Below are 11916 nucleotides of genomic sequence, written 5' to 3'. Positions count from 1 at the left end.
TAAACCAGAGTCTTTTAATAGGTTAACACAAGGGAGAAACGACTTGCCATGATGACATGGTAATATTGATGACAATATCTGTAAGTCCTTCTTCTTGCTATTCCACATTGCATGCATGATTTCAAAGAATATTTAGAAGTTTAGTTAACTAATTACTGCTAATATCATGAAAAGTTTAGAATACAGCGAAAAGACACTTGTCACCCATGTTTATACAAACACATTTCTCTACCAAAAACTAGTGCAACATTAATTTATGTACGTTAATATTCTCCTCCAAGAATAATATGTAATCTGCACATAATGCAAAAATTACTTTTATATTGGTGTATTCTCTAGAAACCCCCTAACAATTCCTCTGGGGATTTTAATCATGCTTCTTTCTCTGTCGTTCTGTTGGTTTGTAGACAATTTGAACAAAGATGCCCTGGGGAATTTATATTCCAGTGTCATGAAAGTAGAGCAACATAAAGGTGGTGTGAGGTGGAGCACGTGTGAACAGCTAAACGTGGCATTGTCGAGCGTGATTGTCATAAATGTGCATGTTTACAAAAAAAAAGGAAAAGCAGTGCAGTGGAGTGCAAAAACGTGAGACACGAGGCAGTGTAAGAGGGAAAAAATAGAATACGTTTCTAGATACGTTTTTTTAACTTTTAACTTGAGTGTTGTGTTTTTAGAACGGTGTGTCATTGTGCGAGACGCTGCAAGACACGAGACACAAGTGCAACGGTCTAACGGGTCTCTCTACCACAGGTTTTGTTTATTGAGTTTAAAAACATGAGATTCAGGGGCGTATACAGTCCTTTTAAGCTACAAATGCTCTGCATACCCAAGCCATTTCAGAGAAAATTCATTCATGGACTGGCTAATTAATATTAACATGCTTACATAATAAATTGTTGGGAATTTGGGACATGGCTTCATTCACTTCCCCCACAAACATTTTCTGCTGGTACTGAGACTCGAACTCACAGCCTCTGAAGTCCAACTCTCTAAACATTAGGCTACGGTCACAAGCACAACTGACGATAATTGAGAGATGGACAAATAAATGTTTCCTAAAAGCCTGTTGTGAAAGGGAACTTGCACTGCGTTGATGACGCTATGGGGAACGATATACAATCCCACCATGCTGAGGGGAGTGCTGGGCACTCTTAAAAGGGACCCTAATAAGGGGGGCGCCTCCAGCTCTTGGGCGATCTAACAGGGAGGCCTCGTGAGAGTCCTTCGACCTTCCAACCAGACTTAGGGAGTTCAGTATTCAAACAGAGCGATCCTTGGATAGATTCTGGAACACTATGCTCAACCTGATAAGTACTGACCAGGCTCTGGGCTAAAATCAGGGAGGCTTGAAAGGATTGATTTTCCTGCTAAGACAAAAGCTGAGATAAATCTCACCCTACAATAAAGCAATAAAACACACCCTGGACAGAAGATCGCAAAGAAAGATCTCAGGGAACAGAGGTTACAGTCGAAACCTAGACGTTTTTCACAAGGTGAAGTGTGAATCTAACAAGTTGCACTATTTTAAGCTGACAGGAGTTGTATTTCAGCAAACTAAGCATCTTCTCTAACTTCCCTTATTTGCCATATAAATATAATATTCAGCCATAATAGCAGGCAGTTGTCTAATTGAAAACTGTGATACAGAGATGACAAAAAAATCACTTGTTTTTCTCTTGGGGTCCCTGCTGCTCTGTTCAGGTGAGATTTCCTCTTGTATTCTGTAAAATCTGAATATAAAAGCAATATGAATGAGGCTCATTCTTTAGTCATGTTCTAAATGGCTATTTTACTAATTATGTGCAACTTTCAAAGGAGATTTGTTTGTCACAGATTATTACATTCTTTAATTTGACGTCATAAATGGTTTTAAATTAGGTATTTTTGCATCAGGTCTTTTAGCTGTTATTAATATTATTTTACTAATGTAATTTTTCATTTTTATTACTTATTTAATAACCGTTTTCATGAACATTTCATATTTAGACAGAAAATTACAAATTATGTCTTGGCAATTTAGAAATAACTCTATACAGCAAGTGGGATATTTCTGAATCGTTGCCCTGCCAATAATAAGCTGTATTGTTCCCGAATCCCTAATATAAATGTAATCCTTTTCCCCTTTTTTGTTCCAAAGTTTTAACACAGTATTTTGTGATGTTCAGTCATTTCAGATGTTCAGATGGGATTGTCTCAGCAGCACTTTGACCATCTGAATCCTGTGAGGGAGATGGAGTTCAGTTATCATGACAAAAAGGCAACAGAGAACAAACCAGTAAATAAAACATGTTCACTTATTCAAAGAAAAAAAACACTTATTTCTTTTCATTAGCAGTATTCTAATTTATCTCTTTCTCTTCCTCAGCTAATTGTTTGCGATTCTTGTAAGATTCTTGTTAAGAAAATAATAGCATATATTGGAAAACATGCTTCTAAGGTTTGTAAAACATATTTGTACATACTGTTTACAAACATACTTTAACTTCATTGTTTTCCCTTGTTCTTGAATTTTTCTTGTCTTTTGTTTTGCAGGATGAGGTTGATCGGCAGCTTGATACAATTTGTAAAAAAAAAATTAAAATACCTGGTTGTACAAAATTTGTGCGAAAATATAAAATTAAACTGATCAACGCGCTGATCTCCGGAGGCAATGAACGAACAATCTGTATCAAATTAAATTTGTGCAAACCGATGTACATGCAAACTATGTGAATCCTTCAAGCTTAGATTTGAATCCGTGTTATTATTTCTAACACGATTGAACATTTAAAAATGTAGTTCTGCTTCAAAAAAACTTTATGGCAATAAAGTTATATGTTTTCAGTTTTCTTGGGATAACCAAGATTGTACTCTACAGGTTATTTTTGCAGCAAATATCAAACCATTTACTTTATGACAGACTAAGAACGCTCCCAGATTATTCTGCCTATGTTGCATAGGCTACTTTTCCTTGCAGGATTAACATTTATATGCTTTTGAAAACTATGTCCCCAACACTTGCGGCCAAAGTGTGTCTGAAGCATTTTAATATAACAAAATAATATAATATATTATTTTATATAATATAACTAACATAACATTTTAATATAATATAACAAAAAGTGTAATGAAACTGTCTATAAACTCTTGACTTTCGAGTAATAAGGTGAAGTAATCAAGAAATCCAGATTTGCTTTTACCTGTTTTGCTAAATTATACATATTACTGTATGTTACCATGTATACATCATGATACGTATAAATATGATAACAAATTGTAGAAAAATTATATAATGATGATATAACCCTAACCCTGATATAAAGATCCTCCAGCCGTGATTAAAGCATATTCAAAGACATTGTCTGGAGTCTGTCTAATTATTGCTGCAGCAGGCTAGGCATATCACACTGTTAAAAATAAAGGTTCTAAAAAAAGAAGTGTATTTTGCAGCAATGCCACAGAAGAACCATTTGTTTCTTAGTGTGAAAAACATTTTTTAAATCTAAAGAACCTTTTTCCAGTTTAAAGAACTTTTTGTGGAATGGAAATGTTCCATGGATGTTAAAGGGATAGTTCGCCCAAAAAGAAAAATTCTGTCATCAATTTCTCACCCTCTTGTTCCAAACCTGTAAGACTTTTGTTCATCATAAGAACACAAATGAAAATGTTTTTAATGAAATCTGAGAGCTTTCTGTCCCTAGACAGCTACGCAACTACTATGAACTACCACTTTGACGCTTCAAAAAAGTTCATAAAGAGATCTTAAAACTAATTTATATCAATCGAGCGGTTTGTCCAAATTTTCTAAAGAGACATTATCTCTTTATTTGATGAATTTAGGCTTTTTATTCACATATACGATCTCTTACTAAACTTTTTGAAGCATCAAAGTGGTACAGTAGTTGCATGAGGGTGAGTAAATGATAGAATTTTTGGGGGAACAATCCTTTGAAGGTTCTTCATGGAACCATCAATGCCAATAAAGAACCTTTGTTTTGTTGATGGGAAAGGACTGTATAATTTGACTGGTCTTTAAAAGGTTGTGGCCACCAAGGGGCATCGATTAGAATGCAGACAAGATGTTCCGTTGAGGTGTTTTATTGAAATAAAAGTTTAAATGTGTGTGGTTCTGAAACAGAGATACAGGCATAAATCAGTAAATGTAGACACTCTATATAAATGGCAAATAGTTATTACAGGCCTAGCAGGTATATAATAAAACAAACACAATTAAGAGATTAAATTATAGTTTTGTTATGTATGACTTAAATGCTGTGTTATAATAAATGCTTATTACTAAGCACATACATACTTATAAATTTAGTAGTACACTATATCTCTGTTCAAAGATTAATTTGCTGCACATTAACTGCAACAATATACGTAGGCCTACAACATACTAAATTCAGCTGAACATATAATAATTATGAGCTGCAGAATTACTCCTTAAATAAACAACATTACACATTGTGCAATAACAACAAACATTATTTCAATTGAGACACATAAGGCTTGCAGAGCAACATCTCCATTAATTAACAGCGTTCTCAATTAAACACACGAGCAGTGCGAAGCTCCGCCATTATACAACAACGAGCAGCAACATGTCACGACATTATTGTGAGGTAAAAACAACAACAAACTTCAGTATACTTACTGGTAGTTGCACGCACACAATACTAGGAACTTGAGTAAATAAGTACAGCAACACTAGCTTATATTATCTATATAAAAATAAATATAAACTACACAGTCTTTCAACGCCAGCGCTCTCTTCCAAACGTTCCGAAACTGAAACTTAAACTGTCTGCTCCCGCGAGCCGCAGAGCGCAGTGACGCTCCTGATTGGCTGATTCTCAAGCAGACAGTTTTATCTGCCTGAAAAAGGTCGTCCTTCGTCACAGCCGCCCCCAAATTTGTTACACTATATTTGCCACTCTAAGAAGGACTGACCGTATCAGTGTCTGGTATGGCAGGCAGAGCTACAAGGCGAGCGACAGGCCTCGTGTAGATTTTGTCCTTAACTTTGACTACTGCAGTCCTGACTCTCCCATCAGTTCCTGGAATAACCTCAGTGACATGACCTAAAGGCCACTGCGCTCTTGGTAACTGTGGGTCCACCACCATCACTATGGTTCCAGTTTGCAGCTGTGCAGGGTCCTTGTGCCACTTGGAGCGGGTCTGAAGAGTCGGGAGGTAGTGTCGTATAAAGTGGGACCAAAACTGGTCAGCCAGCACCTGAGTATGTCTCCAGCGGCGGCGACTCAGGAGCTCAGACTCAGCATACACAGCCTGTGGTAAAGAGGGGTCGAGCCGCCCCATGAGGAGCAAGTTGGGGGTCACCGGGTCAGCATCAGCCACATCTGTTGACACGTAACCCAGTGGTTTGGAGTTTAAAATCCCCTCCACTTCAATAAGTACTGTCCGCAGGACCTCTTCGGGGACAGTCTGTGATTGGATGGTGGCATACAGTGCAGCTTTAACAGACCTCACTTCCCTTTCCCAGACTCCTCCAAAGTGTGGTGCGCTTGGAGGGTTAAACTGAAACCTAATCTGGTGTTTAGCCAGATGAGCCTGGAGTGTGGGGTGTAATGACCTGAAGGCCTCCTGGAGTTCTCTTTCACCTCCCTTAAAATTAGTGCCGTGGTCGGACCGGAGCTCTGCTGGCTTACCCCTTCGTGCAATGAAGCGGCGGAGGGCCATCAGAAAGGAATCCGAGTCCATACTGGACAGAACATCCACGTGCACAGCGCGCGTCGTCAGGCATTTAAATAGTATGCCCCATCTCTTCTCATGGCGACGGCCAACCTTCACTGTGAAAGGCCCGAAACAGTCCATGCCCGTAGAGAAGAACGGGGGCTTCAGCAGCCGTAGTCTGGACTGTGGGAGGTCTGCCATCTTGGGCACTACTGGAGATGCTCTCCATCTCTGGCAGTCCGGACAGGAGTGCTGGTGGCGCTTAACAGCTTCACGGCCATGCAGAATCCAGTATTTTCGCCGCAGCTCTGCAAAAAGGCGCTCTGATCCTGGATGGCAAAGGCTCTTGTCCATGTCTTGGATGATGAGCTGGGTCACTTTATGCCGATGGTCCAGGACCACTGGGTGAATAGAATCGGGCTCTAACTGGTCACTGCGGCGGAGCCTTCCTCCAACCCGGATGAGTCTCACAGTCTTGTCATACTCTGGCGCTAGGGAGATCAGCCTACTGGTGGCAGCTACTGGCTTACCGGTACTCAAGAGGCTAAACTCCTCAGCAAAGCTGTCCTGCTGGGCTCGTCTCAATACTTCTCTCTCTGCTTCTCGATAGTCATCAGCAGAAAGACTGACAGGGCTCCCTGATGACACAGGGCTGGATTGTGCAACCGCCTCTGTCAGCGCTCTGAACGAGGAAAACTGATCAACATTTGGTAGCAGAGAAGTCTGTATGCTTGTAGTGAGACAACAGATAGTGGGTTTTCGCAGCTCAGCAGAATTCTCTGTCACCTCTGTGGCTGGCTGTGTAGGCCAGACTTCAGGCGACTGTTGTAGGAAAGCAGGGCCCTGACTCCATCTGTTCTTACCAGCCAGTTCCAGCAGTGTTTTTCCCCGTGTTATATCATCAGCTGGGTTGTTGACAGAATCCACATATCTCCAGGCCTGGACCTCAGTCAGCTCCTGGATTTCAGCTATCCGTGTTCCCACGAATACCTTGTACCGACAGGAGTCGGACTGAAGCCATGTAAGTACTGTTGTGGAGTCTGTCCAGCATATAACATTGCGGATATTCACAGTCAGCTCTCTTTGAAGTAGTGCAGCTAACTGTGCAGCTGTCAGGGCAGCACACAGTTCTAGTCTTGGTATTGATTGCTGCTTCTTCGGGGCCACTCTGGATCTAGCAGCCAAGAATGACACTTCCACACGGCCGTGTGAGCTCTCCGTCCGCAGATAGGCCACCGAGCCATATGCCTTCTCTGACGCATCAGCAAAGATGTGTAGGTCTCTCTGGAGGTTTGAAGTGTTCATCTCAGGGCTCACGTAGCATCGAGGCAGTAGAATCTGGGAGAGATGCTGCAATTCTTCCTCCCACGTCAGCCATGGCTGCAGCACATCCTCAGGCAGTGATGGGTCATCCCAGTCTCTCTGTTTGTCCCACAAGTGCTGCACCAGGACCTTGGCCCGCGTAGTGAAGGGGACTATAAATCCCAGGGGGTCGAACAGGCGTGCCAGGACTCTGTATATATTTCGCATGGTGGGTGTGGGTTGGTCCAGCATACGGTATTTATACCTTAAGGTATCTGAATTGCAGAGCCAGCGGAGTCCCAGGGCGAGCTCCTGTGGGTCAGTGCCTGACTCGTTGAGCCACAACTCACTGCTCTCAGATCTTGCTTCTTTGGGCAGGTGGCTGATGACCTCAGGGTTGTTACTGGCCCACTGGCGTAACTCAAATCCACCTGTAGCCAACAGTGAGGTCAGTTTGTCGACCAGGTGATGGGCTTCTTCAACAGATGGGAGGCTTTGCAGACAGTTATCCACATAAAAGGATCGTTCTATCGACACTCGAACATCTTCACCTGGCTGACTGTGGTCAAACACATGTTTCTGCAGTGCGAAAGTTGCACAGCAGGGGCTACATGTGGTGCCAAATGGAAGGACTTGCCATGTGTAGATGCTGGGTGGTTCCTCTGTATTCAGGTCTCGCCACAAGAAGCGCAGCAAGGGCTTGTCCTCTGGGAGCAGCCTCACCTGATGAAACATGCCTTTGATATCACTGCTGACAGCAATTGCATGTTCTCTGAATCGCAGCAGTACACCCAGTAGACTGGAACTTAAGGTGGGCCCAGGCAACAGCAGCTCATTGAGGTTTTTTCCCTTATACATGAAGGAACAGTTGAACACAATCCTGTTCTTTCCGTTATGGCTCACCATGTGATGTGGGATGAACCAGGACTCGGCTGCTTTGCTCAGCTCCTCTTCTGACACTTTAACTGCATAGCCCGCCTTTTCCAGCTTTCCAATCTCTGCACAGTATGCGGCTGCTCTTTGAGGGTCTCGCAGCAGGCGCCTCTCTGTACTGCGGAGATTAGCTAGCACAGCCTCCTTAGGTGCCTGAAGCTGTGGCATGTTCTTCACCCTGAGGAGGGGGGTAGCGTAGCGCTGAATTCCATCAACCTCTACTCGTGTGGTCTTCGCCTCCAACAGGCGGACTGCTTCCTGATCCTGCCTGGAGCGTGTGACAAGCTTTTCACTCCTGTAGGGCAGAACATCCAGCTGCCACAATCTCTCTACACTCTGTAGAAGCTCGTTAGTGGGTGAGAGGGTGGAGACGTGCAGGCACTGTTGTGATGTTACCTGCTGCTTGCTGTACCTGGTCGGCCCCTGAAGTGTCCATCCCAACTTTGTCTTCACTGCGGCTGGTCCCCCGTGGGGTCCCAAACGCACAGGCTCCACTGGAGTGATTAAGTGGGTATAATCTGACCCGATTAACAGCAGGGGTTGCACTCTGTTAATCGTCTGGAGAGGGAGGCCTCTTAAATGTTTGTGCTTCCTCTGAAGTGCCTCCATTGAGTAAGTGTGCTCAGCCAAACCCAGTTGATCAGCAGTGAATGCTCTGTATATCTTGAAGGACTTCTTTGGATGGTCTACTGGGGAGATGGAGAACGACACTGCAGTGCCATGCAGAACCCTGATGTCCTGCCGAACAGTTCTGAGGATCAGATTTTCCGGCTCACCGGTAAGTTTAAGGCTCTGCGCTGCTGCAGGGAGGAGAATGGTCCGCTCCGATCCATCGTCAAGGATGGCATATGTCTCCAAAGTGTGTTCCCCGTTACGCAGCAGCACTTTACTCACTTTCAGTAAGACCTGACTGCATCCAGCCCGCCTGTCCATGTACAAAACTTCATTAGTTGTGCTGATGAGGCAGGATGTATCCTCAGCTGCAGGTTTTATATTCACTGCAGGTTTTATATTCACTTCATGCAAAGCTTGCAGGTGTCTCCCCTTACACTTGTGACATGTAATTTTCAGGCGGCACTGTGCAGCCTGGTGTGTGCGACCGCATCGCCAGCACCTCTTGTTGGTCTTGATCCACGCTGTTATCTGTTCAACTGTAAGCTGTGCAAAGTTTCCACACTTATCTAGGAAGTGTTGCGTGTTAGAGCAGTAAGGGCAGTATGCTGTCCTGTCTGGCTGCTTAGTGCTAGATGAGGCCTTCTCTACTGTCGGTGTGCTATCAGGTTGGTCTGTGATGTGCATGATGTTGGTATTCTTGCCACTCTTAGCGTCGCGACGGCGCTCTATCCTGGGTCCTGCTCTGCTCTTGTTTTCACCGGTTAGAGGCTCATACACTGTCTCTTGCATCTTCAGCTCGTAGTCAAGCCAGTCAGAAAAGTGCAATAGGCTTGGGATTGTGACACGCATTGGGTACAGGAACCTCTTAAATTCAGCCCGTATATCATGAGGCAGTTTGGACATCAGCCGTGTCACATGTGAACCACAGTGAAGCTCAGTCTTTCCACTGTCTCCAAGCTGGTCTAACATTGCCACGAGTGCTCTCACTTTCAGAGCGAATCGCTTAAACCCACTGGAGTCACCACGTGCAATATTAGGGGCCTCCATTAGATCAGCTATTTTCCTGAGAGCTAGCTGGTGAGGCTGTCCATAATGCTCAATTAGGCTGGTCATAGTGTCAGTGTAGGGCTGCAGTGAGTTAGTGTATGAGTCCGCTATTAGAAGAGCCTCCTCATACTTCAGGTGATCCACCAGGATCTGGTATTTGAAGCGCTCTGTAGCGTCCACAGGCAGTAGGTTCTCTAGAGCGACCTTAAGCCTGGCAAACTCTCTCGGATCCCCTTTGGTGAATGCAGGGATTGTGGGTTTAGGCCCGCGGTACACTGTCTCATGGTGGTGGGAGGGTCGCAGCTCTTCGGGCAGTGACTCACATCTTTGTGGGGTGTAGGGTACACAGTACTTTGGTGTCTGTACCCCGGGCACTGGATGATGGAGCTCAGGGTGACTGGGCGACTCTTGCTGACGTGTCATCCTAATGTCTCTCAGTGCTGTTATGAGCTCTGCCATAAGGTCCTGTGATGGTGGCTGATAAACTTTGTCTGCTACTGGGGGTGGTGGCGGTGGCCAGTCGTCATCATCCGTAGGCAGAGTGTGACCACCAACTTGCACAGGTGGCGGGATTGGCATGGTTTGGTAAGCACTGCCATCCTGCTCTTTGTTATGCTGCTGTTGGGGGGGGGCTGGTGTAGGGAAAGGAGAAAGGGCTGTCTGTCGCAGTGCTGGTAGGTCTGGAAGGGAAGTACGGGCATCAAGTCGCCTGTGCATATCCATCACCTGTTGCTGCAGCCTTTGATTATCTTCCCTCAGCTTATAAAGAGCTTCAAGGACCTCAGGCGCTGTTTCTGGGGCAGGCCTCGATCGGGCAGAGGCAGGCGTACTCTGAAAGAGGGGTTCTGTATACTCAAACTGGCGTGGATAGACAGCCTCTGCTCCCCGCATGACACTCCCATCCTCATGCAGCAGTGGTGGTGTGAGAGGCGTCATCCTGGCGTGTCTCTCTGGGAATCTCACCATGCTGTCGTAGGGCTGCTGTTGCTCTGACAGGTTAGCCGATTGATGAGGCAAACGAGAGGGCGGCTGCAATGCTTGGAGGGGGATGTCATAGTCTTCCATCCAGGCTGGTCGCCGGGTCTCTCGGCGGGATCGGGCATCTACTGGTCGTGTATACTGATCCGAGAACATCTCTAAACAATCCCACGGTGACCACGCGGATCCGGCTCGAAGGACCAAATGTTTTGTTGATGGGAAAGGACTGTATAATTTGACTGGTCTTTAAAAGGTTGTGGCCACCAAGGGGCATCGATTAGAATGCAGACAAGATGTTCCGTTGAGGTGTTTTATTGAAATAAAAGTTTAAATGTGTGTGGTTCTGAAACAGAGATACAGGCATAAATCAGTAAATGTAGACACTCTATATAAATGGCAAATAGTTATTACAGGCCTAGCAGGTATATAATAAAACAAACACAATTAAGAGATTAAATTATAGTTTTGTTATGTATGACTTAAATGCTGTGTTATAATAAATGCTTATTACTAAGCACATACATACTTATAAATTTAGTAGTACACTATATCTCTGTTCAAAGATTAATTTGCTGCACATTAACTGCAACAATATACGTAGGCCTACAACATACTAAATTCAGCTGAACATATAATAATTATGAGCTGCAGAATTACTCCTTAAATAAACAACATTACACATTGTGCAATAACAACAAACATTATTTCAATTGAGACACATAAGGCTTGCAGAGCAACATCTCCATTAATTAACAGCGTTCTCAATTAAACACACGAGCAGTGCGAAGCTCCGCCATTATACAACAACGAGCAGCAACATGTCACGACATTATTGTGAGGTAAAAACAACAACAAACTTCAGTATACTTACTGGTAGTTGCACGCACACAATACTAGGAACTTGAGTAAATAAGTACAGCAACACTAGCTTATATTATCTATATAAAAATAAATATAAACTACACAGTCTTTCAACGCCAGCGCTCTCTTCCAAACGTTCCGAAACTGAAACTTAAACTGTCTGCTCCCGCGAGCCGCAGAGCGCAGTGACGCTCCTGATTGGCTGATTCTCAAGCAGACAGTTTTATCTGCCTGAAAAAGGTCGTCCTTCGTCACAACCTTTATTTTCAAGAGTGTACGTCTATAAGTGATAGTGGCGCCCTAGAGATCTTATTCCCAAGTGATAGTGTTTAAAAAGGACGAGACGTCGTCCAACTCGAACATGTATTACTATAGGTGGTTGTCCTGTATCCTCAATTAACAAGCTACAATTAGTCCAAAATGCAGCTGCTAGAGTTCTTACCAGGTCAAGAAAATATGATCATATAACACCAATTTGATCATTTTTACACTGGTTACTGG

The 11916-nt window shown here is 43.9% G+C and overlaps 1 protein-coding gene and 1 long non-coding RNA gene across 2 annotated transcripts; one reads left to right on the top strand and one right to left on the bottom strand.

Annotated features, from left to right (window-relative positions):
- Nucleotides 1-1579: 1579 nt before the first annotated feature.
- LOC309479120 lies at nucleotides 1580-2761 on the top strand. The gene is made up of 4 exons (XR_014199164.1): nucleotides 1580-1704; nucleotides 2169-2278; nucleotides 2369-2440; nucleotides 2536-2761. It is a non-coding gene; the product is annotated as an uncharacterized lncRNA (long non-coding RNA).
- Nucleotides 2762-3980: 1219 nt separating this feature from the next.
- Nucleotides 3981-11531, bottom strand: LOC309478971 (uncharacterized protein). Its single transcript, XM_082142817.1, has 3 exons — nucleotides 11426-11531; nucleotides 4640-10897; nucleotides 3981-4111 (listed from the first exon to the last, which is right to left on the bottom strand). The coding sequence occupies exon 2, from the start codon at nucleotides 10708-10710 to the stop codon at nucleotides 4921-4923; it is 5790 nt and encodes a 1929-aa protein (XP_081998943.1). The 5' UTR covers nucleotides 10711-10897; nucleotides 11426-11531; the 3' UTR covers nucleotides 3981-4111; nucleotides 4640-4920.
- Between the last annotated feature and the right edge of the window lie 385 nt (nucleotides 11532-11916).

This window comes from Leuciscus leuciscus, assembly GCF_965113295.1.
Source record: "Leuciscus leuciscus genome assembly, chromosome: 17".
NCBI lineage: Eukaryota > Metazoa > Chordata > Actinopteri > Cypriniformes > Leuciscidae > Leuciscus > Leuciscus leuciscus.
This window is presented reverse-complemented; position numbering and strand designations above follow the sequence as displayed.